Source organism: Triplophysa rosa, linkage group LG14 (genome assembly GCF_024868665.1).
Source record: "Triplophysa rosa linkage group LG14, Trosa_1v2, whole genome shotgun sequence".
Lineage (NCBI taxonomy): Eukaryota > Metazoa > Chordata > Actinopteri > Cypriniformes > Nemacheilidae > Triplophysa > Triplophysa rosa.
The window spans coordinates 18287571-18315519 of NC_079903.1; the positions used below are offsets into that span (position 1 = coordinate 18287571).

General features: G+C 38.8%; 3 protein-coding genes across 4 annotated transcripts in view; 1 reads left to right on the top strand and 2 right to left on the bottom strand.

Moving 5' to 3' along the window:
• Positions 1 to 8747, top strand: part of mmp28 (matrix metallopeptidase 28) — a 28133-nt gene extending 19386 nt beyond the window's left edge. For both annotated transcript variants that reach the window (XM_057351961.1, XM_057351962.1), the window contains 3 exons: positions 6415 to 6558; positions 7447 to 7611; positions 8328 to 8747. In XM_057351961.1, the coding sequence (XP_057207944.1) occupies positions 6415 to 6558; positions 7447 to 7611; positions 8328 to 8728 (710 nt within the window). In that variant the 3' untranslated portion in view covers positions 8729 to 8747. The remainder of the gene's footprint in view (positions 1 to 6414; positions 6559 to 7446; positions 7612 to 8327) is intronic.
• A 38-nt stretch (positions 8748 to 8785) lies between these two features.
• On the bottom strand, positions 8786 to 16235 carry LOC130565318 (protein FAM124B). Its single transcript, XM_057351963.1, has 4 exons — positions 15912 to 16235; positions 15341 to 15372; positions 13856 to 14637; positions 8786 to 12189 (listed from the first exon to the last, which is right to left on the bottom strand). The coding sequence occupies exons 1-4, from the start codon at positions 15983 to 15985 to the stop codon at positions 11608 to 11610; spliced, it is 1470 nt and encodes a 489-aa protein (XP_057207946.1). The 5' UTR covers positions 15986 to 16235; the 3' UTR covers positions 8786 to 11607.
• Positions 16236 to 17970: 1735 nt separating this feature from the next.
• Positions 17971 to 27492, bottom strand: cul3b (cullin 3b). Its single transcript, XM_057351958.1, has 16 exons — positions 27239 to 27492; positions 25883 to 26080; positions 25688 to 25801; positions 25425 to 25585; positions 24269 to 24383; positions 23712 to 23940; positions 23241 to 23386; positions 22944 to 23120; positions 21678 to 21848; positions 21476 to 21583; positions 21258 to 21382; positions 21042 to 21138; positions 20823 to 20954; positions 20537 to 20723; positions 19124 to 19269; positions 17971 to 18940 (listed from the first exon to the last, which is right to left on the bottom strand). Exons 1-16 carry the CDS (start codon positions 27299 to 27301, stop codon positions 18809 to 18811), a joined length of 2301 nt encoding a protein of 766 aa, XP_057207941.1. The 5' UTR covers positions 27302 to 27492; the 3' UTR covers positions 17971 to 18808.
• Positions 27493 to 27949: the final 457 nt, after the last annotated feature.

Sequence of the window (27949 nt, forward strand, 5' to 3'; positions counted from 1 at the left end):
GTAGTAATATCATAGATTTGTGAAGCCATCTCTTAAATGCATAATTTTTGATGTATGATTTTGGAGGGCAAAAAATACAATGCTGTTTAAAAGTTCTAAAACACTTGAATGTTTGACTGAAATGTTTCTCATGGTCTTAAAATCTTTTAATCTGAAGATGTATGTTTAAATGTTTGAAATGACTTTAGTAGACAAAAATATAATCGTGGCAACATATTAATTTATTTTATTAGACGACAAAAATTGAGGACCAAATAAAAAAAGCAGCCAAGAAATGAATAGATGAAATTTCTGCCAATACTATTGAAAAATCTTCCTACAAGGTGAAATTTCAAGAAGCTGCTCGATCATGCCAAGAGTACAATTTTGGAAAGGGTGGCTACTTTGAATATGCTACATATATTCTTTAGTCCTGCATATAGTTTTGATTTATTCTGGATGCTTTTAAACATAATTCCTAGATAAAGTTATGATGAGTACTATAATTCTAAAATGTGGCCTGTCAATTTGTAGTATTTTAGTAATTTTTCTGTTTGATGAGGCTTCTAAAATGGGACTTCGGATCAGTTCAAAACAAATGAATCAGGTTGCTTGTTTCAGCCTAATTAAATAAAATAAAAAATGTACAGTTATTTATATTTACACCGTATTAAGCAACGGATGTCGCAAGCGTGCAGTGTCTTGCCTGCACTGCGCATGTTAAATCATAATTTCAATTTTTTATGTCATAATTACGATTTTCAATCTCATAATTTCGTTTTTTTAATCTCATAATTATAATTTTCAATCTCATAATTTTGATTTTTTTATCTCATAATTTTGATTTTTGTATCTCATAATTTCGATTTTTTATCTCATAATTATGACTTTTTATCTCATAATTTTGATTTTTTATCTCATAATTATGACTTTTTATCTCATAATTTCGATTTTTGTATCTCATAATTTCGACTTTTTATCTCATAATTTTGACTTTTTATCTCATAATTTTGACTTTTTATCTCATAATTATGACTTTTTATCTCATAATTATGACTTTTTATCTATAATTTCGATTTTGTATCTCATAATTATGACTTTTTAGAGTCTGATTTTTTTATCACATGGCGGAAACGGGCTTCCATAGTAACTCCAGGGTCACTGGTGGATAATTTTGAGAGGTTGTTGACTATGACCTTCTCCATCTGATAAATCAGCCACAGTGTCATACACTTATTTTGTCTGGGACAGTGTCCTTAACCTAAAACAATACCTCCTTTTTTTGAGCACCTCCGAGAAACAAGTATGCTAATAAAAAAGAAAATGAATCACTCGAATGTTGTGATTCATATTTAAAGGGGAGATTTCACGAAAATACTACTTTTTCTGTGTTTAGGTGCTATCATCGGTTCCCCGGTTCATCTACCAACCCCGAAAAGGTTAAAAAGTAACAGTAACTTTGGTTTTACGCCTTTCTCTGAAAGCATGTGAAAAAAATCAGCGCTTCAGAATACACTCCCTTGGTGACGTGATGAAGGGATCTCATTATAATATCACAGCCCCTTCATGTGCTCGTTAACACCCTCGACATTTTGATTTTTGGAAATGACAGGAGTGTATCGGTTCTAACGCCATGGCGAAAGTTCGTGCCAAACATGCTAACTGTTCTGTCGTTGGGTGCACAGACCAACACAGAGCACTGTTCCCAGCCTCACAGGAGACAGAGAGCAATGGATTTATTTTGTTTTCAATGGAAATCCCCCACACTGAACTAGGCAAAGATGCAAATAAAGACATTGTAAGTACCGGTATTTTTTAAGTAAGACCTCAGGGACTTGTGGCAACTTAAAAGTAGATAAAATGTCACTGACACGTTTGTCCATTCACTCATAGAAAGCAATGTGTGTGACTTGTAACGCGACGGGATTGTCCTGTGTAACGTTACTTTCACTTAGAGAAAACGCGATACGTTTCTTGAGTACCTTCACTTATAGAAGCAGTGTGTATGGTTTGTAAACATGCAACGGGTTTGTCATGGTAACATGATTTCCCGCCACCCTCCCGTTTTGTTATTTCACCCGTGAAACCCCGTGACGCGATCTTGGGTCTCAGGGGCAGTTCTAGGGGGAGCAGAGGGGGCTAGTGCCCCTGTGTCAGCACACTTGGCCACCCCACTGGCCCCCCTAAATCTGGAATCGTTTCTGGAATTTTTTACCACAACCGAGCAATTTCGGGTGCAATGCACAGTTTGTCCTGCGAGTGGCAGTAATGATGCTTGTGTGCCAAAAGGGAGATTACGCAAGCAAGACGCAAACAATGTCGAGTCGTCTTCAGCGAGATTACGTCTACATCATACAGGTAATGGAAATATTTTGTAAAAATATAATGAAAATGCATATCATTACACATCATATTAAAATACTGACCTATATTTTCCGGTGTTGCGCATGTTAAATCTACATATAAAGCAGTCGTGACTCGTGCCTATACAAAGAATCAGCTGCTGCCAGAGAACGTGTAACACACTAAAGAAACTTTATTTGTTAATGAAATGAGATCAAATGTAACTTACATTTATTGGGGTGAATGTTTGATAAAATGCACTTTTGCCTTATAATTAAAATAAATGATGTGTCATTCCCAAGGAATTAGCAGAGTTCAAGTAATCAATACAGCTTATTCTATACTGTCTTGTATATTACTTGTGGTGTATTTGAGAGTCCTCTTTTTATTTAAAATGAAGAGAAAAAATCCTAAGGACATAATGTCCTTTTTTATAAGAAAACTAAAGATAATAGTCAGTCAAGGCTGGAGAAAGAAGATGCTTCTGAAAAAGAGTCAGAAATGCACAAAAGCTTAGAGAATGAAGAAAGTCCAGAAGAACAGAGGACCCATCAGCAAGGTGATTTAGTTGTGCTGAGAGACAACTTTTGTAACCCCGATATTCCATGTGAAAAACATGAGTTTTTACATGAGTATTTAGTTAACATGGCATTCACATGAAAGTGTGCCAAAACCACATATATCACATGTGAAAATTTTGAAATTCATGTTTTTTTCTTTGTGTAAAGGAAATACTTGATAATGTGACTCATGTTTAGATGACAGCTTTAGTTGATTTTTGGATATCTTGTTTGTGGGTAGTTTTGACCATGGAACATTAATTTGAGCTGAACTTGTTTTATTAGCTTATTAGTTTACTTCTAGAGAAAACAGTAATACATGACTGTGAAAAATGACTGAAAATGAATCATGACACATTAGTGTGCCCCCTTAAAAGCCATAAGTGGCCGTCTGTTCGCTTATAGAAAACAATGTGTTTGGTGTTTAAAGACGAGACCTTGTTTCTCATTCACTTTATTTGACCCTTCTTTCTTATTTTGTCGTTGGAAGCACAGGCTCTAAGCCCTGGCTGCGTTTTCTGCTGAAAAGGGGGCGGAGACTAGCAGCTCATCTGCACTTAAAGAGACACACACCAAAACAGCGCGTTTCTGCTCGCATGCAAAACTGGGCAACTAGTGCATGGTATAATAAAAGATCTCTGGTGTATTTTGAGCTGAAACTTCACAGACACATTCTGTGGACCCCTATGATTTATATTACATTTGTGTAAAAGTAGTCTCCCCTTTAAGTGTAATACTGTAAAATCTAAAAGTTCTAAAAACTAACTTTAAGCAGCTAATATATTTTCTTAAATTTTCAGTATATTCATTGTATACACAGCAATTTAAGATGTGCTTCCAAAAATAAAAGCCCCATGAGACTATCACACCCTCCCCAAAGATTTTCGCTGTAATTTTCTTATACATCAGGGAGGTCTGTGTGTGTGTGTGTGTGTGTGTGTGTGTGTGTGTGTGTGTGTATTGCACATTCCATTCAACAAAATCAAACCTCTGGAGTGACATGAAGTCATCCAACAGCAATGTGAAAAACTGACAGCATGACAAGACACATGAAAACTGCGATCGTAGGCTTTAAAAATCGAGGTGATCAGATAAAAAATAAATTTGAACTTTTCCATTTACAAATTACTGTCGTATTGCTTAAAAGTGAATAAAAGCTTTTTTTGCAGTATTTGAAATCTGATAAATACAGTGCATCTTTTCTGTTATTTTGACCTGTTTCTCCAGTTTTCATTTTCTACAAATAGGGATGCTGCAAAACTGTCCCAGAATACAAAGTTAATATGCATATTTAAATATAAATTTATTTGCTTGGATTAAAGTGCTGAACATTCTTTAACCAATCCCATTTTTTATAGGCTAACGTTAAAAAGATTTTTTGTTTCCTCTGTGCACATGGACAGTTGTTGGGTTCTTGGTTATGGAAAATAGTAGTATGTAGTATTTTTGTATCTTATATTTTCAATTTAAACAAGGCTATATCACCTGTTTCCTGGGGGTGCTGCTGTACGAACAATTATGGGTGAAATTTCCGGAACACCGGTGGGAAGTGTATTGCAGCATCGAATGACTTATTCTGATGACAGAAAATGAGAATGTGATTCATATTTCGCATTTTAATACTGTTGGTTTCATATGGAAATCATTTTGATGAGCAACACGTGCTTGTTCATGGCTGCATTTTCAACCAGGCGAAGCTTATCTCTTTGGCGTCTTAAAAAAGAGCGCTTAACACAGATCTAAAGACGGACTGATCCTGTGAGGGAACTGTACAGTTTTTAAAAAATTGACTTCAAAATGTGGACCGGCGGAAACGCCTTTGTTTACATTGAACTGGAAGTAGTCCCATAATTGACGCAAAGCGTCACGGGGTGTAGGAAACTTGTGGATAAATAATTTAAACTTGCTTTTGTTGTCTGGGTGATGACCAATATTTTAGACCATTAAGAATGCACTGTCACTTTAATTATGTGGTAGTTTACGGTTTGGGGGACAGAGCCACCCTCCAGTTACACAGCCCTTGCCAGCTTTAACCCTTCAAAACTACAGGAAAATTAATTATTTTCGTCTTAGTTATTTTAGTTCAAACATAACTTTCAAAGTTTACTAATATAAAAAGTTTAAACCGAACTAAAAGACTGATGAAATTTAATTGAAAGCGGTAATTGTCATAATTGCTCTTAGATTTTTTCTTCCTCTTGAGATGGTAAAGTGATCTTTACAGCAACATGAGACATGCATACTTCCATGCAGAACACAGTAATTATTTGTCTAACCCCGTTTGTCCACTGAGACTGTGATATATACTGCTGCTACAAAAATGTTTGTTGAACATTCATGAAACGAAATGGGTGTGCGTCCATCCTCATGCTTATCGGAGGAGGGATTGTGCGTTCCTCCTCAGCTTTCAATGCGTTACAATGTCTTTGACCTTTTATTTATTTATAAGTAATTATCTCATCTATAGTCATCTGCTGTGTTATGACCTTGCGTGTTCATTTAACTGGTGTTTATTATTTTACAGATATTATATTTGTAATGTGAAAAACAGTTCAACACAAGTCATTTAATCCGATGGCAGTAAGTGCTGTAATGCAACATTATAAAGAAAAGATAAACAGATCGACAAAACAATTTTGTGAAAAGTGCCGTTTCACTCCAAAAAGCATGATTTTTCATCATCTGCGGTGACACATTTTATCAGAAAACTTCTGTTTTTGCTGGTGTTAACGGCATTTAAAGGATAAGTATATGTACCGTTGACACCTAGTGGTTGAGCTTGGTATCGCAGTCCAAATTCAAAATATTGGCTAGGGTTTTTCAGAGTTTCAGAGGTTGTGTCCTCTGGAGGTCGCATTTACGGGCCATATTGCTGTCTCGTTTAAATAACCGTAATAAAAAAGGGTGGAATCTGCTATCTCTGACCCAGACCGTTTGCGTGCTGCAATATGCAGTGATTCCCTTATGAAAATTAACCATGTTTTTTTTTGTGGTACAAGTGTAGTAAACATGGTTTTTTGGTGCATTGATAACTTAGGGCAAAACCATGGTTTTACTACAGTAACCATCGTTTACTATGGTTTTTACAAAAAACATGGTTTTAAAAACCATGGTTATTTTGCGATAATCATTGTTTTACTGCAGTAACCATGGTTTTTACATTTTAACTGTAGTAAAACCATGGTCAATTTTCGTAAGGGTTGTCGCCAACTCTGGCAACCGAGCTGTCTTAATCGTCAGTGGGCGGGGTCACACGGACCAAAACAAAAACAGACATTCCGTCACGGAACGCACATTTCAGAGTGGAATAACTGGCTATAGCATTGTTTTTTGGACACACCAATTTGAACTTGGCATGTTTCCTAAATGTCTACGAACATATTAAGGTATTGTTTTGATTGAATACAGTAACATTATTACATACAGCTCCTTTAATATCAAGTTGCAGAAAATATCTCTGACATGTTTGTGTGTAAATGTGTCGAATTCAACGGTACATACTGACATTCTGCATATTTGTATGGATGAACAGGTAAACCATCTGGCGGTGGATTTCAGCAGTTGACAGGACGGGCTCTGAGTTTGGCTGTAGAAGGGTGGGGAATTTCGAAAGACCATACTGGAGGATCCTATACACCCAAATACTGTCAGGATTTCTTTGATGCCATCACCATGGGTAAGAACAGAAAGGCACTTGAATTTGATTTCATGTGTTTCCTGTAGCTCAGTTTGTAGACCTCTGTGATATAGTGTAAAGTCCACTGATCTACTGGATTACTCATGACGTCATTACACTGAAGCTACCGCGCCGCCACGTTGGTATGCGTAAACGTTCTTTTAAATCAATAGGGAGTTATCATATATGAATGATAAAACAGTAACTTACCAATCCCCTTAAGCATGTAAATGGTTAATTATTTAAAGTCGGGAATTTTCCCGTCTTAGTTATTTAGAGTTAGTAAGTTATTTACGTTCAATTTCATCACAGTAGCGTAACGTTACATATCAGATCAGCAGACTAACAAGACACCTCAACATATGACAAATGTGCTTATTCTGAAATCTAAATACAGATAAATACAGGCTGTGTATGTTCTTTAAGTCATGAGGCTTTATTTCTAAACATTTACACATATGCCATTACAACAGTGTGCAATACACACTCACCTTCTATACGCTGATTTCTATACATTGCTATTCTGCCCAAAATAAACATAAACTTTGGAAAAACATAAAAAGTAACAATTAATTTAAACACACGTGAACTAAAAACGTATCGCGTGCCTAATAAGCTGAAAAACAGGTTATTTTAGATCGTCATTTTGACTAAGTCAATGGCGCTCCCTGTCAGTTGGGCATACCAAGATGGCGGCACGATTGCTTCTTGTGGCTTCACCTCCTGCCATTGGTTAGCCGTTGCCGTTAACATTCTAGGCGCAGTCCAGTCATTTATATAGATCAGTGGTAAAGTCATGTGTTCGATTCAAGGGAACGCATAAAACGCATTAAAGCTGCCAAATGTTAATATAATGTAAACAACATTTGTCTTGAACTTGTTTTGTAGATATGAACGGGACAGTGCTGGTGTTTCAGGGCCGTCTATTCTGGACATTATATAACGGAAGTATGAGCGGTCCTCTTCCTCTGCAGACACGCTGGCCGCAACTCCCATTGGCCATCGAAGCAGCTGCATTTTCCCCACAGGACGGCAAACTATACTTCTTTAAAGGTGCACTGATTTTCACACTGTAATTTCTAAGAACAGAACAACTACGCGAAAATAACAAATGGTTGTTCCTTTTATAGCTTACAGTCCCTGTGAACCAGAAGTTGCGATCGTTTTTACTTCCGTTTTCTGACACATTTCCGAGTGAAAAGGAATTTCAAAGGAGAAAATTAGTGGGCGTGGCTTGCGCTTTTCCCAGCAAATTGTTTGGATGTGTAAAAACAGCTGTTGCATTTTGAAATGAAACTGGCAGCAGACTGACAGTTGAAGGGGAGGAGTTAATGGATGCTCCGCCCAAGCCGTCTAGTTTACGTCATTTGAGAGTCATTTCAGGGCGGAAGTGCATTTTCAGATTTTAACAGAAGATTATGAGGGTACATGAATTTAAAAAAGAAAATGACCCATATTGACTAGCTATTTACTATAAACGCTGCAAAATAACTAAGTACACAGTCAGTTCCAACCTGTCCTCAATTTGTTTTAGAAAGTGGTGAGTTTGTATGATTTCGAACAATGTCACTTGTACAAAATGTATGATTATTAGTAAAAAGAGAGATTAAAGGCCAAACCGGATGTTTCTGCAGCGGAAGCAGATCGTAAAAAACGTACAAATGAGATTTATAATTATACAATTGAATTATACAAATTGGCCACCATGTGAAAGTAACGAATTGCGGTGAAATTGCGACATTTTCATGTTTTTTTCATGCTTCTGTTAGGAAAATGGATGTGGCGTTATTCGGACAATCTTCTGGATCCTGGATTCCCCAGGAAGAACAGTAAATCAGGCCTGCCCAAACACCTTGACTGTGCCTTCTTCTACCGGCCGCTGGGCAAGATGGTGCTCCTGAAAGGATCCCGTTATTTCGTCCAGAACCTAGAGACTCTTAAACCAGAGCCATACTACCCCCGTCATCTTAGTGACTGGAAAGGGATTCCACGGGGGTTAAACGGGGCCCTGACGTGGCCTGATGGAAAACTGTACTTCTTTAAAGAACAGCAGTACTGGAGGTTTGATCCGGGAAAGGTGCGTATCACTGAGACTGGAAACTGGACTACAAGACTGCAGTGGATTGGTTGCCAAAGGACCTCATCAGTAGAAGATAATGACCTACTTTGATCAGAAGAGGGAGCCAAAAGATATCAGTAAAAATGATGGGAGTTGACATTATCTGCAATTAACTACAGGAAAGATTGTCTTTCTTGGTTGTGATCTACAAATACAACAACAAATTGATAAAGTTATATAGCTTTATGTTGAATTCATAATGGTAAGAGATGCCAGAAGAAGAATGTCAGTAACCAAACAGATTTCATCCCCCATTGACTCCCATAGTATTTATTTTCCTGACTATGGCAGTAAATGGGGGATGAGATCTGTTTGCTTACTGACATTCTTCAGAATATCTTCCCTTGTGTTTAGCAGAAAAAAAGACATTTATACAGGGTTGGAACAACATGAGGGTGTGTAAATGATGACAGAATTGACGTTTTTGGGTGAACTATCCCTTTAATACATTAATAATACATTTTTACCTACAGTATAAAACATTTATTTTGTGTTATTCTTTATCCTTATTTAGTGGCCACAAAAAAAAGAAAAACAAGTCACCCCCCCAAAAACTGTAATTAGGCTACATAGACCAATTGCCTTTAAAACAGTGGTTCTCAATGGGGGACACGGCCCACAAGGGGGCCCCAGCTGACTTTCAAGGGGCCCTCAAGATGACTAGTATTTAAAAATTAAGCAAAATGGGCATTGAAATACATTTAAAAAAGCTAAAAGGATATTTCTTATTTGGCCAATAATTAAATAATGTCAAGCTCTAAAATATTTTATTCTGTGGAATACAATGGGGGGTCTTGGTGTCAAAAAGGTGGACAACCCCTGCTTTAAAATGCTTCTTGATCGTTTACAAAGTTGTTATATTTGACTTGCACCTTAGTCTGTGTGAGAATGTTGGGAATTGCATTTTAGCACACACTATTACTATTTCTACAGTATGCAGTATTTTTTATATGAAACAGATGGACTACTACATTTATAAAAAACGTGTGCAGTATACAACAAGAGTATACTGTATCCCACAATGCAGTGTGCTCGAGCTGACCAACAATTTCCAGTGTGAAGAATAAACTGGAAGTAAAATATAAAATTTCTCACTTTACAAACTTTTTTGGTCCTTTATAAAAGATTATAGAGATGCTACTCGCAGAATTGAACATAAATGTAGTGAGGTCATGTGACAGCAATACTAAATCCAGTCCTGTGTTAGTCATGTTTGTCTCCTGAAGTCATACAATAGGTTGCGCTAAAAATCCAACTTGCAAAATGTTCTCCCTACAAAAATAAACTTGAACAGTTAAAGGAGTCAAATGACTGTTTTGCATATACTAAACAAAATTAGCCTAAACATGTAACTAAGAGATGATTTTGTTGACTGGACTAAGATTCTCAAGTTTTTGGCCAAAACCAATTTACGAAACAGAGTATTCTGAACAAACAATATTGCGAGTAGAGTACAATAGAGTTTAAAAGTTCCCAAGATGCATTGCAGCATGTTCAATTCACGGTTTCTTATTTGTTTTTCTTTTAAAGATTAGTGTTTTAGTTCTTGCTGGCTTAATTTATGCTTTAATATCGTTGTTACTGTTAGTTATCTGTTGCGTTACGTAAAAAACAAATACATTTGTTTATTTTAAAATAATCAATCTATATTCTCTATTTATGTTCAGCCAACAAAAAAAAGTTCTGTTGTTCATTATGTAAACTTGACTATGTTGTGACAACTAATGACTTAAACATAAGTTTTATAAGTTGGTTGGACATCAGTCTCTATTTGTTGAGTGAACTCAAAATAATAAGGCTACCTATCACAAGCACGTTTTTGAGTTAACTCAACTTTTTTTTTTACAGTGTAGGAGCAGGATTGGTAAGCTGGTCATTAAGGTCTTATGTGCAACTCTCAGAAAGCATTCTTCATTTAGTGTGCATGAGCTGTGCGAGTGAATGAATAATGAATAATGCTCTCACTGTTCAGTCTCCTGCACTGTGATGCACATGATGGACAGACAGTGTTGTGCTGTAACAACACAAAGTGCTCCAGACTGGGTTTGCGCATAAAAGTCCAATAAGTTCCACCCAATGAGGTATAGTTGTTATAAAATGAATACAGAACATGAAAAGTGCCTGAGTTTTTCAAGCTCCAAAAAGCATATTTATGAATATATATGAAAGTATGAAAAATTCATATTTCAAGTGGTTTTAAATGTATTTCGAGGCAAAAACAATATATTTGTGAGAGAAAATCCTATATATTTTTAGTTTAGTTATATTTATAGCCATTTTTACACCACATATAAATTGTGGGGTAATTTATGAGCAAATCCTTGAAAGTCCCAGTGAAATACATTTTTTTTCCATGAAATATTGCAGCATTTATTGTAAATAGTTTATCAACGTGGGTCTTTCCCCTTTTTAAAATCGTGTGCCCTCATAATCTTCAGTAATATCTGAAAATGCACTTCTGTCCTGTAGTGAGTATCCATCTAAGATGACTTGTGTTAGATGGCTTGGGCGGAGCATCCATTAACTCCTCCCCTTCAACTGTCAGTCTGCTGCCAGTTACATTTCAAAATGCAACGGCTGTTGTTATACATCCAATCAAAACACAGAGAAAGACGAAAGCCACGGCCACCATTTTTCTCATTCAAAATTCCATTTCACTCTGAAACGCGTCAAAACAGGGAAGTAAAAAACGATCGCGACTTCAGGTTCACGGGGACTTTAAGGAATATTAAGAAAAAAGGATCGGCACATCAATGCTTGTGATACTTGTCTTCATCTGAACAATTAATTGTAACATATACTCAATTGTGATCTATTTGCAGAATGCTATTTTAAGGCTGCTGACTCTTTGCCAAGGCATTACCAAATACCGTATAAGAGACTTACCCACCGAAATGGACCTATTTACCTTGTGAACTAAACAAGAAAAGTCAGATAAAGAACTCATCTACTTGCGCACGTTGGCGCACACTATGACACTGTGATGCCCGTGTCATCTCTGAGCTCTCTTGTGTGGTCAGAGTACATTGTGGCTCAGGCAGGCTGTATTTCAGGTCCCTGGCTAGAGTCTCCAAACCAGAAGCCCCTAATGTCCTTTCTGGCAGTGGGTTTACAGCATAGCCTGTGTCCACATTTGTCTCCGGCTCTTCCGGCAGAGGAGAGGACACAGAGGTTTCGGAGGCCATTGTTGGCTCATACTGATGAACAGACAGGCCGGCCGGGCTGCTGCGCTGGGAAGAGTAACAGGAGCTTCCAGGAGGACTGCTGCGGGGGCTTTCTGAAGCACCGCATGCTGCTAATCTCAAACCACCTTGAGAATTATCCAGGGGCAGCTCCACGTGAGAGCACGCCCCCATGGCACGCTCCTTCAGATGGGACAATTTGAGGCCAGGAGTGGTTAATGGGGGCCTAGTGGATACACCGTTCCTCCGTAGTGGTCTGGACGGCAGGCTGGGACAGCTCAGAGGAAAAGCAGATGTGAGGAACCTCTGGGGTTGTGCAGGACATTTAACCTAAAAGAAAAGGTCATACTGTATCAATTTGACACTTCTGTGTAAAGTTTAGTTCACCCTGAAAGAACATTCAAAGCAAAATGGAAAAAGTACAACATCTGCGAACCCTTTTGGATTGACCTGAAATGTGCATTTCGTTTTTATGAAAACTCATGAAACGTGGCCTCATCTTTACTTAGGTCACACTGACTAGACTGGTAACAAATAAACTGTTTTACCATTGTATTTTTATTCAAGTTCAGCTGAAAATCTAAATTCTCTCATAAACTCTTATTATAGGCCGTCTATTCTAATTTTCTCTTTTGTGTCAACTATTCCTTTAAAGATTGAGTCATCATTCATAGTGGATTTCTCCAAAAGCTATGGGAGTCAGGCTGAGATGAGTTTGGATCGCATAGATGTAAAGAGCAAAATGGATCATCTTAAACGGAGTAAGCAAAAACCAAATATAACAGCAAAAATAGCAGACTAGGTGGCTTTCCAGCTCTGTCACAGTAGACAAGTAGTTTGCTACACTGGGATTACATTTTGGTGAGAACACACTGTTTGCGAAAGCCCAAGTTATAAATTAACCAGCAATCTTGTTTTTATTTTGAGGACATTGTGCATACTTCATTGTTCTTTTGAATTTCTCAGTGCACATGTATTATTATTATTACCCGGCAAAGTACTAAGCGGCGCGAGTCCTGGTGAGGAGAATGAGGCTTTTGGCTGAATGTCTGTTACAGTGCCACTTATCGGTCAAGAATAGAAAATGCATAGTGCATCTATACTGTTGCTGCGTCCCAATTCGCCTACTTTTACTATGCACTAAAAATATGTACTGTTTTTGTTATGAAAAAGTATATACATTTTAGTGTGTAGCAAAACAGTATGCACGCACTGGGACAAAATAACAGGAAACGGAAGTGGCCGTTGTTGCCTAGACAACATTGTGGCCATTAACTGTCACACACATCAAAATACAGTTCTTATTTCATTTGAAGTATTTATTCATTCATTGTTTCATATGTGATGTTTACTCTATAGTTATATTTCTTAATTTAGTGACGCATCAGTTATTTGATTTTATTAATACAGTGGAGCGTCACTAAAGTCCGCCTAGTCGAGGCGAGTTGTGGGTAATATTAGCCATGTGCATCATTATGCACTTCGAATTTCTAACGGAAGTAGTAGATCATCCGGGAGTCTTTAGAATACTCTTTTCAACATACTACGATTTGGGACATACTAATTCTATTCTCGAATACTATTTAGGATGGATAGTGTGCGAATTGGGACGCAGCATTTGACAGCAAATCAACTGTTTTCGTCTACTAGCAGTATTGGATGTTTCACATAAAATTAAGAAAATTTTTATTTTAGTCATTAACTCGCTTTACTCGTTAATTGAAAAGTGCATTTAAACAGATGGGTCACAGTCACCGGTTTATGCAAATGTCCAAAACAGTGAAACAAACAAAAAAAAACATGGTTTGAACGAAATAATATGATTTATAATGAAATAAAAAATATTACACAAGACAATGAGACACATTTACAAACTGTGTGTGCGTGTGCATTCGCACAGAAATCACCAATAAGTGTGTAATTTGTTAAGCCAAAGTGTGTTTTATATTTTTATTAGAAACTGACTAACTGATCCTTGAAATTCTTTGTGACTTACTTGGAAGAGGATTTTATTGCCATCCAGGTCTTCAGTATGCCAGCGGGTGGCACTAATGGGTGAGCAGGGATTGGGCAGCAAGGGCACTAGTTGTCCGACCTCGCCTATCCTAAACTGCAGCACAGACGAATAGCAGGGCTCAACTCGAACCCCTGGCGAGAGCTGCTTGATAGCCAACTGCAGACTAAATCCCCGCTCTGTAAACAGCGTGAACCAGCAGAAACCTGTTTTCTGCTCCTCCGCCCTCCTCTGCAGCACCGTCTCGTACAAGTGCACAGTGTCCTCGAAATTGTCAGAGGTGCTGTGCAATGTGACCCGCACCACCTCGTCTCCGTAATGCACGGTCCGCACTCCCCACACTGGCATTCCCACACCCAGGCTGTAGAAGTCTCGACTAGGAAGGAGACAGGGGCTCATGAGGGCACTGGAAGGGGACGGAATGGCGCTCACGTCACCCAATCCACAGCTCTCTGTATGATGGTACTGCCAGGGTGGACACTGCAGGAACTCCAGTACCCTGCGAATACGCTTTTCTCCGTGAGATTCGTGCAGAAAGAGGGTGACTGCATGCGAGGGGTGGCCGGCCACGGTGCACAGGTTAGCACTGGCGTGGTCGCGAAGGGGACAAGCCCGTTCGGACACGCGGAAGAGGCGGAGACCGGGACAGACCCACTTGATCAGACGGTCAAGAGTGTGCTGGAGCATGAGCGAGTCACCCGGGTTGGTAAGTAAGTGCATGGTGACTGGAAGGGCCTCTTGATCTGGGACCGTCATGGGGTTAACTGAAAAAAAAAAGAGCAGCAGAAGTGACAGGCAGGGAGCAATGGCAGTGAGTAGTTGGGCATGGGCACTCAAAAAAAAAGGTGCTATATAGCACTAAAAGTGGTTCTTGGCTCGTAATCATCGGTGAACCACTTTAGGTGCTATATAGCACCATAGCACTTTTAACACATTTTTGACCAAAAATGACCAAAGAGTTTCGATATTTTCCCTTATAAACTTCCTTGATTATTACGCCGGAATGGGAGTATAGTTCCTAATCATATCGGCCTAGAAAATCGCAACTTTTCAATTTCCGCCGGTCTTAGCACACGATATAAGTACAGACGAGTCAAGTTTTAAATAAGAAAAATATCGAAACTCTTTGGTCATTTTTGAACGCGATGCTACTGGTCTAATTGGATTTAATGATCTATGCTAAGCTATGCTAAAAGTGCTATCACCAAAAATAAATAGATTCCAAAACGGTAAAACTCAACTTATTAACTCTGGGGGATTTGGAGAATAAACCCATTTCCAAAAAAAAGTGGAGCGTTCCTTTAACGTTTTTGATTAAAGGTTACTAGTGCAAATGAATTTAAAAAATAATGGTGTGCACGGATAAATCATTTATAATAATCACTGCAACACTGTGTAAACTCTTAGAATTTTCCTGTTTGATTGCATGGTGACTTTAAAGGCAATATAGACAAAAAATGTACTTACTGCTGCTGCATGACGTTTTACTGCAGTCAGATCTAAAGAAAAGAGGTGTTTCGAAAATAAGTGTTTACAACAAATGTGCAAACCAAAGAGTAATGTTCAAGTTAAATGCAGCGTTGCTTTAAGATCATATTAATATCACACTCATTCTGTTCATATGATGTTTATCCTTCAGCAGGCTCTGTCAATTTATAAAACTATGTCATAGTAGATGCTAAAAGACAATACACCGTATTTACGTCAGTGTCCAATCTTTAGCTAAATGTTTTTATGATGTCCCTAATGCATTATTTTTAGTTCAATTCAATTCAGTTTTATTTATAACGCGCTTTTCACAATGTTTCATTGTTGCAAAGCAGCTTTACAGGAGGAAAGACAAAAATAAACAAAAGTTAGTTATCAGTCTGAATGCATTATATTTTAAAATAAAAAGGGCAGTTAAGCTCTTGTAAAAATCTTATAAGGTCTTGAGATCTTGTATGTAACTTTTCATGAAGCGTTCAGCGCTCTCGGTTTCTAAGAGACGCAAACAAACCCAAATGAACGATTGTCTTTCTCTGCTACAGTAACTCACCCCGCAGTCTCCGCGCCCGAATCCGCCGTTTCATCCTCCATCCTTTTTGTAAAGTGAAGCGGTTGACGGAGCATAATGCGACTTTACTTTCATTTGAAATCAGCTTTCAACACGTTCAAGCTTCTTGGCTGCGTTATAAAAACTCACTGTGTAAAGCGAAGTCCCTTTTTAACAAGTCACGTCAGTCGGCGTTTATTTTCAACACCTCCGGAGGTAGACAAAGACCAAGTCCTATCTACTTGAATAGGGGAAATACGGATATCTTTAAAATATCTCGCTAGGATCATAACGAAACAACACATTTCCTACGAACTATTAAATATGTCATCAACTGCACCATGAAATCTATTTCTAAAGCTCAAATAGCGATTAAAAACACAGTTTGATTCAGCTACTGCGCAGGGTAAGTACTTCGAGGCCACGCCCCCGGAGAAGCTTTCGTCTTTAACGATAGACGATTGGCTCTTTTCACTGAAAGGCGGGACTTCCTTCGCTACAGCCGTCGTGCTGCGCGTTGCATTTCCCCTATTCAAACTCATAGCACTGCGCGTCTTGTTATTATGGTCTTTGGTTTCAAGTCGCTTGTGTTGGCTGGGTCAGTTTACGATGACGTCACTCCAGCAGTTATAATTTATATCGACGGTCATCAGATGAACGAGAAAAAAATAAATAAAAGCTGTTTTACATTAAATCGTTATAGCGGCAATTACAGATAGGACTGGGTCTCCGCTTCAGTCTCTAAACGGACAATTACAATACAGGGGGATGAAAAGAAACAGATGGCCCTCATAAGACGTGTGTGAGAAAGGACCAGGGAGGTGACATCCAAGATATTCACAAAACATCACACCAAACATCCCCATCTGTTGCGACTAAACCAACATCCCCTTAAAGGGACACTTCACCCAAAAATGAAAATTCTGTCATCATTTACTCACCTTCGAGTTGTTCCAAATCTGTATAAATTTCTTTGTTCTGATGAACACAGAGGAAGATATTTAGAAGAATGCTTATAGCCAGACAGATTTTGCTCCCATTGACTCCCATGGTAGGAAAAAATACAATGGTGGTCAAAAGTGCCCCAGAACTGTTTGCTGTCCTCCATTCTTCAAAATGTCTTCTTTTGTGTTCAACAGAACAAAAAAAATGATAAAATATTTTTTCCTACCATGGAAGTCGACGGGGAGCAAGATCTGTTTGGTTATAAGCATTCTTCCAAATATCTTTCTCTGTGTTCATCAGAACAAAGACACTTATACAGATTTGGAACAACTCGAGGGTGAGTAAATGATGACAGAATTTTCATTTTGGGCCAAAGTATCCCTTTAAGCATTTTTTCACCAAAAAAGCCTTGCATGTTTTACTAGACCAGTGTTTAGATCTCTCCCTATATAAAACACCTGATTCAACTCATCAATCAGGTGTTTCACATAGGGAGAGAACAAAAACATTCTGGAAGGTGTGCCCCAAGGACCAGGGTTGGGAAACACTGTACTAGACTGATAAAACCATGGTTAATTTGCTTGCCGAAACAACCAAAGTTTGTGTTGCATAAAATAAAAAAGCTACATTTCTTTTATTTAATTAAAACCCGGTCACTGGAACTTTCGTTACATCCTATTTGACATTCATGTGTCTTATGATTAAGATTCTAAGAAAAAAACAGCAATAACCAATCATGTTCACATGAAGCAATGTAGTGGGTTATATACTGTAAAAGTCGAGCTCAACAGACAGATCTGTTATGTGATATATTGTGATATCACGTGACAAAATAAAAAATAGAAATCTAATAAGCACCTGAATATTTTAAGTACATAACCTTTAACCCGTATTTCTTCTCAAAATCTATTTTGTGTCATTTGTTTGTTTACATTAATGCATTTGCTAACAATGAGCAACACACTTGAACAGCATTTATAAATCAGTCTTTGACAAGTAGAATTATTGTTCGTTGTTTAACTATTATTTTTGTTGAAATGTAGCAGGTCACCACAGTGCACTGCTTAAAACGACCCAGAGACGCTTCCTTGTCGAGAGCCGAGCAAAACAGGCAGTCTGACCCAAAACGGCCAATCTGTTTATTATTTTTTTGCTTTCTTTTTCTACATTTAATGATGAAAACAAGGCCCTGTACAGTTCACTTCAGCATTGAGTACAATAAGTAATTTACAATTTATACACATTGAAATATGACGCTTCAGAAGTTCTTTCTTAATGCTGAAAAACACAAACCCCCAATCCTGTTTGAACTACATTTGAGGAGCTTTAAAAAAGCTTTTAGTCAACCTCTACAATTGGCCAGGTCAGACATGGACAAAAACGATAAAAAAACGGACAAAAAACACCTTCAAACCATCTTTTCATATACTGTGTGTAACTCCATCTGTGTTGAGTAAAAGCATGCTCTAAATCAAACACCAGTGGCCAGAAGTGTCTGACAACCTGTACGAGCAACAAGGTGCTACAGACATTAACACATTTACACAGACATAAAAACAAGTGTGTAAAGGTATTTCATATCGATATGAATATTCTTTAGCGTCCATCAAATGTTGGCTAATCATCTCTTCTGTATTCCTTTGAATTCACAGTTTTGGGATTCTTGGTATGAGTGCAAGCACACGATAACTCAATTCTCTTATAGAGACTGAGACTTTCTGTGAAAGCCTACAGTTGAACCAGATACAGTGAATGGCCTTGTGTGAATTGCTAAGAACAATTCAACATAAATCTAATACAATTCTATTTTCCCCCAGTACAAATAAAACAAAAAAGGAAACGAACAAACAGGAAAAAAAAACTCAAGAAATAAAATAATGTCCCAGGTCAAATATGTGGCAAAGTCCAAAAACGCTCACTCGCTCTTTCGTGCCAGATTTCACTGCGCTCTTTGTTCATGCTACATATGTGTACACTTTGCGATCCTCCGGTGTTCTTGCCAAATATTCTCTCTCGATAAGTCCTTCAATACGCTTTTTAATAACAACAGGACTTGGGAGAAATCGTGCCCTTAGCTGCTGGGTGACCTGAAAATAAAAAGAGGACATGTAACATGACATGACCGAATGTCTCCATACAATGTCCAACAAAACTGGAATATCTTCGTCAAAGACAGCCTTTTGCTGCAAGCTGGTAAACATGTAAAAACATTTATTTATCTTCTTTTAAAAGCTATGTGCCATTGCAAGAATTTTTTTTTATCTCTGTACCTCTGCTACTAGAACATTGTGCTGCATCCTTTTTCTGGACTTCATGATGCGAACAATGGCTGCCTCAATCTCGTGTTTCCTGTCATCGTCCACCTTCTGTCGTGTCTCCTTCCTCTCAGGATCTGACTCTCCCTGTTTAGCAGCAACTGTAGGAGCAAAACACAGGCACTTGAGTGACTAAAGCGTCTCTTTTATCATAAACCCCTTCAACGCGTCAGCACCAGGCACGTTTTTGACAGGATCCGCGATGCAGATAGGTTCACATGACACGCCTAACACATATTTTGCATTCCTGCATCCCCAGAAACAGCCAAAATCCTGTGCAGGCAGAGTGTCCCCGGGAACAGGCACGTCTGGTCACCTTACTGTTAAATCCATCAATGTAAAGTGAAACAGCGCAACCTACGGGTTCCGAGATCCAGAAGATGGCTTACAATTTACGAATTTCTTGCCGACTCAGTGTCTCGCCAAAATTATGTTGAGTGTCTTCACAAAAAACACTGCGTGCATTCTGTCAACAAACTGTTATTTGTTACTGCAGTTGCGGCATTGTTCTGCAAAGGAGGCGCTGTTTCGTTATGAGCCCAGTGAGGCGCTGAAGAGTTGCAGTACAAGAGCTAATAGGAGTTTAATTGGCTGTGTTTCACGGCTTTTCAGGTGAATATTGTTTGTTTTGCATCCAATTACATTCAATTTCTTAAAAGGTTTTTTAAATTAACGTGGCGTACATCATTCTGTGCCAAAATCCTGAAAAACACCAGTGGCCAGAAGTGTCTGACAACACTGGGCTCATCAATGTTTTAAGCTGTGCACTTTGCTCGTTGAATCAGCGTTATACTGTACACAGCGTGTTCGCCAGTATGAACGCACAGAACGACTCGCAAACAAATGACTCCTTTGAACCGATGCGTTTAAACTGTTGAAACTTTTCAGTCACTAGCGAATACAAAAAATTAGCGAATCATTCAATGCTCAGTAAACCACAAGAGAACGCAGGATGTGAATGAGCTTTGCAAATTTAGTAAGACTGGTTAATTTAGTTGGCTATTGTGGGCTAAAGGGTTAGTTGAAAAGGATAAAAAGCTTTATTTGATTTAAAAACATTTCTGTTTGGTTGAATAAAAGAAATGTTTTATATCACTTAATAATTGTCATTTTCATCTCATTTTTATGTGTTTTTTAATAATATGTAAAGTGTTTGGTTAAGCCACTTAAAGGTACAGTAGGCCTACACGTGCGTGTGTGTACAAGATAAGCATGGCACCGCCTCCGCCTCATTTTGAGCCAGGAAAAACCCTGACAACACAAGATTCTCTTAGATTGCTTAGGAAATGCAGACGTGATCCCTATCCTTGGCCAGCTATTTAAATGACGGTACTATATAGGTACCACATTTAAAAAAGATGGCGTTACCTGTTTGAATCTTGACTCTGTGCAGTCTGGAGGTGAACTGATCATTGACAGTGAACACATGGCCATTCTCAATCTCTTTCGATTTAGGCTCTTTAGTGAGGACTCGCTGTGTTGGCTTTCCGCAGGCCAGAGATTGTAGTGCCCGCACAAGCTCTCTTTCTGGGATATCTGTCTCTTGCTGAATTTCCTGAGAAAGAATGGATTCAAAAGGTTTACTTGCATCACACAGTTTTACCAACAATCTAATCCATTTTAGGCTTCATGACAGTAAATATAAGTACTGTACCTCAAATGTGGATTTCTCTCTGTTGTTGAAGAGCATGAGGATTGTCATCTGGAATGTGGAAACCTGCAGAATGTGCTTCCTTGCATTAGAGCCTGTAACCTGAGCTCCACCCACCATATCTGACCCATCCTCCTGTAGAGAAAAGAAACCAGGATGAGGGTAAAAGTGTCTAGTTTTAGCATCATTTTATTTGTGACAGCATGTCATAGGTGTATACACCTTTTTGATTGGCCCATAAAATGTGGCATTGAGGTCTGCGGAGCCCATGTGATGCTGTAATGTGAGCTGCCTGCCGCTGTGTTTGGCCAAATAAAACCTGCATCGAAACAGCCGACAGAACAGTTTACCGAACGCAAAAACAAACACCTACAAAACACCCGCAATCGAAAACCACGCCAACAAGAAGAAATGCTACAAAACATAACACATAAACACCTTCTAAAGACCTCGAACGCATGTCTCGGTGAAGGAGGAATGTTACATTTGGGAGTTGCCGACTGCGTGGGCCAGTATCCTGTCGTTAGGACCCTCACTGTGAGGTCAACACCACCTAAAGACACCTTTTAAAAGAAGTACAAAGATGTCAAATCGCTAAGAGTCAGACCAGGCTGTAATGCCACAGAGAGCATGTGATTTCTACCCGTTTCTTTTACCCCTGTTGTTGTAAGGTGTTGGCGAAACTCATCCATGGTTGTGTTAGATATGCTCATGTCCCTGAACATTCCTTCCAGTTTAGATGTGAACTGACAGCCACATTCTGTCTGTGGAAAGAGAAAGACAAACCCGTTAGCTGGAAACAAACATCATTGTGAGCGCACCGATTCCCCCTTCATTGTGTACAGAAGTTGCTCCTGCCTTTAGCTTTGAGATCATGTTTTTCTCCGAGTCGTCAGAGACGCTCTTGTTGGTGAGAAGTCTTCGGGCGAGGTGCTGCTTGTAGTAGCGCTCAAACACATCCTTCTCTTGCATAAACCTGAACAGAACCATGGCCTTATCCAAGATGGACTCCACCTCCTGCTCTGTCAGCTTTAATAAAACATGAAAAAATGATACGCTAGAAAATTCATGTCAAGATACAATGTTTTTTTATTATGTAGTTTACAAAAGGAGCTCACACGGAAAATATCACATTTGAAAATATGATATTATTAACAGTTTGAGAAACCGCCGTTTCTCAAACTGTTAATAATATCATATTTTATATTTATACTTACGACATATCATAGGAGAGATTTATCTTCATTGTTAGTTTTTGTTTGCCGTCACACCATAGGTCACATTTACACATTCATTTGTCAACCCATATACATCCCACTTTGGAAGAAAACACCACCGCGATTTATAGTTTTAAATAATTCTTGACAAATGTAACTCCCAACTTCCATTGTAAACAGAAAAAACAAAACAATTCATTAAAAACCTCCTTTTCAAGTGAACTAACCCTGTCCAAATGTCCTTTCATATATGTAACTTGTAATAATGTACACAAAATTTAACATCTTTTAATAATGGGCTAAAAATCTAAAAAGTCCCTAATAGGGATGCAACTTTCAAAATCTCACTGTACGGTAATACCTCGGTTTAAAGTCCACGGTACGGTATTTATTGCGCTGTTTTGCATGACAAATGATGACTTGGAAACGTGCCATAAACGGCCTCCTTTCTTTATCCTCTAATCATAACTGTTGCTTAGCGGCGTGAGTTAAAGTATGAGATGGGTCAAATGACCTAATATTATTTAGTTTATTTTATAAAATAAAATAATTGCACCAGATGGACCTTGACAAAGGTAACAACTATTCTTTTTCAAACATTCTCTATGTTAGGCCCGGAAGACCTATCGTTTCATACAGTCATGTGACCACGATAATATTGAGACATTTTTGCCATTGCGATAGCATGATATCCATAATATTGTTACATCCCAAGTCCCTAATGTCTCCCGAGATTTATTCGATCCCTACGCCTCACAGTTTTAGAAACATAAATACCGCTCGCACTGAAAATACAGCTCAGAGCAGCAAGGTCCATAACGGCTCGAAGCAAGATTTGCATTTTGTTCGTTTTTTATGTGACGATAGTCAATGTCCAGTAAATGAAGGAATGCAGATAGTGACTTACTCCTTTAACTCCTTTCTTTAGCTTGTCATCTATAAATAGCGAGAGATACTCGGGTGAGCGCGAGTTGAGGTTCAGAAAATACTCAAAGTCCCCTGCAATAGTCTGCTTGAACAAGCGGTCGTTGTTAAAGGATTCTTGAAGGAAGCGATCGAACCTTGACTTGAGATCCAGGAGACCCTAAAACAAGGAAAAGTAGATGAAGGATTAAGGATAGGAAAAAAGGTTTTAATGGCTTTGAAGGTCTTTCACCATCTGGTGTATTCTCTTTAAGGGGGTGTCATTTTTTTATTCTGGTACCTGGATGTAATCGACTGGGTTCTTCCCCTCTCCTTCCTCGGACACCAAAGCTTTTCCCTGCTCTCGTAGATAAGAGCTCATACATTCGCACATTGTCTTCAGGCCGTTTGGCACCCTACTGAACAATTTGTACATGCAGGCTAGATCTGGGTGCACAAACACACACACACACACAGAAGAGCATTAACTACGTCATATAAGATTTACAAAATGCACTTTAAATGAGAACAGATCAAATTAAGAGAGGAGACCTGGTTGGAAAATCAGTCGAGGTAAGAAGTGCATCTCCGGTTTGAGAAGTTGCGGAACCAACGTCAAGTTTTTGGCCACAACCTACTTGACTTTATTTATATTTATTATAGCTTTAGCTATCCAAACTGAGGTTCCTTAATTACTAAGCTACAACACAGTACCACCAATGTTAAATGATTTGAATAACCTAGGACGTTGTTATGAATCTGAATAGTGCACCTTCTGTCTTTCCATTCTTGAGCATGTGCACCAGGCCAGAATTTTCCATCTCTACGATGGTCTTCATGTGCTTAGAGATGAGTTCTCTCTCCACCACCTTCACAATCGGCTCCTCTGTGGATTTATCCAGGCAGTGTATCACTCGTTCAATCTCCTCATTTATCCGCGCCTCCACTTTTTTTATGTACACGCTCGCACTGTTCTCCGCTAAAAACGTCTGACTCTCCATCTGATCACGAGAAATAAACAAGACAACACATGACATCGAGAACAAGAGCTCAAGAAGAATTACACATACGCATACTTTTTTATAGAAACGGATCATCAAGGTTAAAATAAAGGTCATTATTTAGTCACTCTCATATGGTTTTAAGCCGAACGGACAAAGTGACTTTGTTTTCCATGAAACACAAAAGATGAATTTCAGTAAATCTCATTTTGGGTGAACTATTCTTTTCATTCACTTGCTGAAATACACTCTGTGCTGTAGTTACAGTTTGATTATTCAAAGTAATTGAACGTTAAGTATAGATATTTTGTAATTTAGCTTTACAAACCTGGAAGAACTCGGCAGACATTTCTAAGAATGGGGCCTCAAAGTCCTCTTCATAAACCGAACGCCCTTCCAAGCCCAAAATCATCAACATCTGACAAGCGTTACGGATGGCTCCCCTATATCAAGGTAAAGACTTTTACAATTCTTACTATGGAAGCTGATGACTTATGAGTGATCCATAAAATTATAAGACACAACAATAATTTATCATAGTGAATTATTTGTCAATAACTAATCAATTTCTGTATTATGAACTGTACACTTGCTGTTCACAGATTTTCTATCAGACTGAGGTTTAGGGCTTTGTGACGGCCACTCCAATAACTTATCTTTGCTGTCCTTTTTTAGGACTGCTTGAAATCACTGTCCACTAGAAGCGTCATTTGCAAACTGTATATCTGTCTACAGTATGGCTTTGGAGCAGTGCACGTTTGAATATGTGCCGCTTTTCTATGGGGGGCCAGTGCGAGCCAGGGCTTTCGTCATGCCGGGCCGAGCCAATAGCCGCAGACCTCCAGCTACGGGGACAAAATCAAGACGCGTTGCAACTGTCAGGCCGGTAACACGGCAGCGCTTCTCTAAATACCCGCCCTAAACACACGTGTCTGGACCAAACGTCATGCAAACCCGCCAACTTCAGCGGGAAGAAGAAAGTTTAGTCAGCAGGAGAGAAGCTGGATCGCATCTGTACAAAACGGACATAACCGAGGAGGTTATTCTTTAATTCTTTTAGCGTTCGCTCAGTGAAAGACGAGACAGCAAAGCAAGCAAAACAAGACGACGGATGTTCTGCTGTGTTTATGTAAAAAGAAGCGCACCAAGAAGTGCTCTGCAAAGGGTTATGCAGCAGCAGTACTTTTAAGAAATTTCATTTGAAATAAGGTTTCGGTGTACCCTTGATTTGTGACATACACGCAGTTGTTTTATCAAACTGGTATTACATTAGACAGTAGCAATAAGCAACCATTGTTAAAGGGAACTATGGGTATAGAGAGATGTATGGCTTAATATATCAACAATGGCATTGACTTTATAAATGTGAAACAGTGTAACTATCACAGTATTGATAAACTTTGACTTTTTATTGTCAAGCTGGATTGAAAACCGCTGCCCTACAAGCATTGCGACTATGTGTGTGCTTACAACAAGAAACCTACCTGTCCACTACCTCGCCTTTCCTCTCACGGGCGATCATGTCTAGCAGAGTCTGTCTAAGATGGTCCCGGATGCAACCGTAACGAACCACCTGGTCTCTGAAGATGATGAGACCCAGGTTATAGACGTTCTCGACATTATTCTGCTGTACATACACCCGGTCCTAAGGGAAGAGGGGTAGGAAAAGAAAGAGGAGATTACACACACCAACCAACCACAAAACACCAAGACAAACCAACACTTGACGCATTCTACAAGCACCCACCATGTACATCAAGATGTCTCTGATCATCACCATAGCAGTCTGGTGGTCATTCCAGGCTTGATTCAGTGTTTGCAAAAAGTTGTTATTGAGGGAGTTCAGTACATCCTCTCGTACCTTTGAGAGGATGACAAAAGTCAGTACACCCTGCGAAAACCTAACTCTTATTTATCTTTTTCATCTTCAGTAAGCGCTTACTTTGTTGATGAGATGTTCAGTAACCACTTCCCTCAGTCCCGTGTAGAGCTTCTCTCCATGTTTGTGCAGTACCATGGTGTAGGCATTCCTGTAGAGCTCCTCGAAGCTAAGCCCACTGTTGTTCTTTCTCTGGATCTCCTGGATGGCATTTTTCAAGAGATCCCAGATGTTGTTGACATATTTTTCATCCATGGTCATCTGTGAGAGAAAGAAAACCATTCAGGTGAAAAAGGTGTTCCATAAAAACACCACATTGTTGCAAAATAACAACCGACAGCATTTATATGCAAGACAGCACACTTTTCAACCCCAACATCTCACAAAAATGTGTAAGGCTTATAAAGCAAGTAATACACTTCAAAGCATTTCGACACTTTGTGCTAGTCAAACGCTACTGAGACATGGCAATAGTTAAAGCGCTGAACGTCACCCGTGGTTACTCGTCTGTGTGAAACTGATCACACTCGGGTTTACTGTATTATACCTACTGGTGTTTCTTGCTATTTGCACTACTTCTTATTATTTTCCTGTTATTGTGTAAAATACTCAGTAACAGTCTGCATTATTAAGGCTATGAATGAAGGTGAAAAAGCATTTCAGAATGATTTCTAAGCATTGAAAGCAATGTTCTGTCACAAAGTGCTGCAGATGCAAATGTCATGTATATCGGTATCATGGTCCACACCAAGAAGATGCATTTTAGAAGCTGCCCCAAATAAGCTTTGGCCAACAAAGTACATTTTAGACAATGGGAATATCCCAAAACAAGTAGGCAACGTGTTATTAACTTTATTCTTACGAACCAGTTTTTAACTTATTAAAATGCAAAAACGAGTGTGACGTGACGTCACATACAAAGACGCCGTGGCCATGCGTGACGTAAAACATTTAAACAGGACATGTAAAGACGCAAAAAGTCACGAGAAACGATCAAACTTCCACAACGGTATTACTACAAATAATGTTGATTAAGGCCATTTGACTGAAAAAAAACACACATTACTAACTATTGCTGATGGCACGTTTTACTTTAATTACAGATAACTGCGATGAAAAAGTGCGTCATTACGCATTTCTCTGTGATTATCTGCTGCTTTGAACGGGTTGGGCAGCTAACGTTAACAGGCTCAAGTAAATTGTTAGAAACTATAAAAGCAACACAAGCAACTGGCACTGTGACTGCACCATGATATAAACTCAAGGTTTTTCTCAAGGTGGTCATTTAATTTCGAGAGATTCGTGAGCAAACACAAACCATGTATAAAGATTTGTTCACACAGGCCTGTCATTTTGAATCCCCGGTGATCAAGTGATGAACTCGCCGGCTCTGGGCGTCCGTCCGCCGATTATACTCACAGGAAAGGCTCGTATCCTCATCTTGGTGTCTTTCTTGGTGCCTCCTTTGCTGAGATTTGACATGTCGTCTTATTCCCCGCCAGTTGTCTCCTTTCACATGAAAATCGTCTCCGAGCAAAGACGGGGAACATACACTGAGGCACCGCTAAGCCTCCACACGGCCGTAATGAGTTTCACTCTTTGGTTTGTTGACAAGCCGCTTGGCGCACTGCACTTCTCAGGTTGCTCTCAGAGATGGCGGACGAGCAAATCGCGCAACCTCTCGACGCTGAGGTAAATCTCGCGGGATATAGAGATCAGGAATCAAATACATAATATTATTATATTAATGCGTCATTGAATATAATAGGATATCAATATTTAGAAAACTTAACATTTAATTGATAAGGAAATTTATTAACGATCAAGTTGTAAATGTTTATAGCTATTCAATATTTCCCCGAATCTTACTTTAGGGGGCGCTCGACGGCCATGGACATAATGGCCATGCATATCTCACATGACGTGTTTGTTTTGTGAGGAAGCCGGTACACGTAAATTGCTTAATTACATTCTTCATAGAATAGTGCCTGATAACAGAAATCTGCCTTTGAAAAAAATCTGTATTTTTTTTAAAAGTAGTCATATGAACATTTATCTGTATATTCATATTTATCAAATTGACACAGAACCTTCTATTATTCATTTAGCAGACGCTTTATTTAATGAGAG

Coding starts and splice junctions, on each gene's coding strand:
- LOC130565318 (XM_057351963.1), bottom strand. CDS start 15,985: ATGCTCCGTCAACCGCTTCACTTTACAAAAAGGATGGAGGATGAAACG. Junction 15,373..15,911: donor TCGGGCGCGGAGACTGCGGG/GTGAGTTACTGT, acceptor TCTTTTCTTTAG/ATCTGACTGCAGTAAAACGT. Junction 14,638..15,340: donor TAAAACGTCATGCAGCAGCA/GTAAGTACATTT, acceptor TTTTTTTTTCAG/TTAACCCCATGACGGTCCCA.
- cul3b (XM_057351958.1), bottom strand. CDS start 27,301: ATGTCAAATCTCAGCAAAGGAGGCACCAAGAAAGACACCAAGATGAGG. Junction 23,941..24,268: donor TGTCTGCCGAGTTCTTCCAG/GTTTGTAAAGCT, acceptor TCTCGTGATCAG/ATGGAGAGTCAGACGTTTTT. Junction 19,270..20,536: donor CAGAGTCAAGATTCAAACAG/GTAACGCCATCT, acceptor TTGCTCCTACAG/TTGCTGCTAAACAGGGAGAG.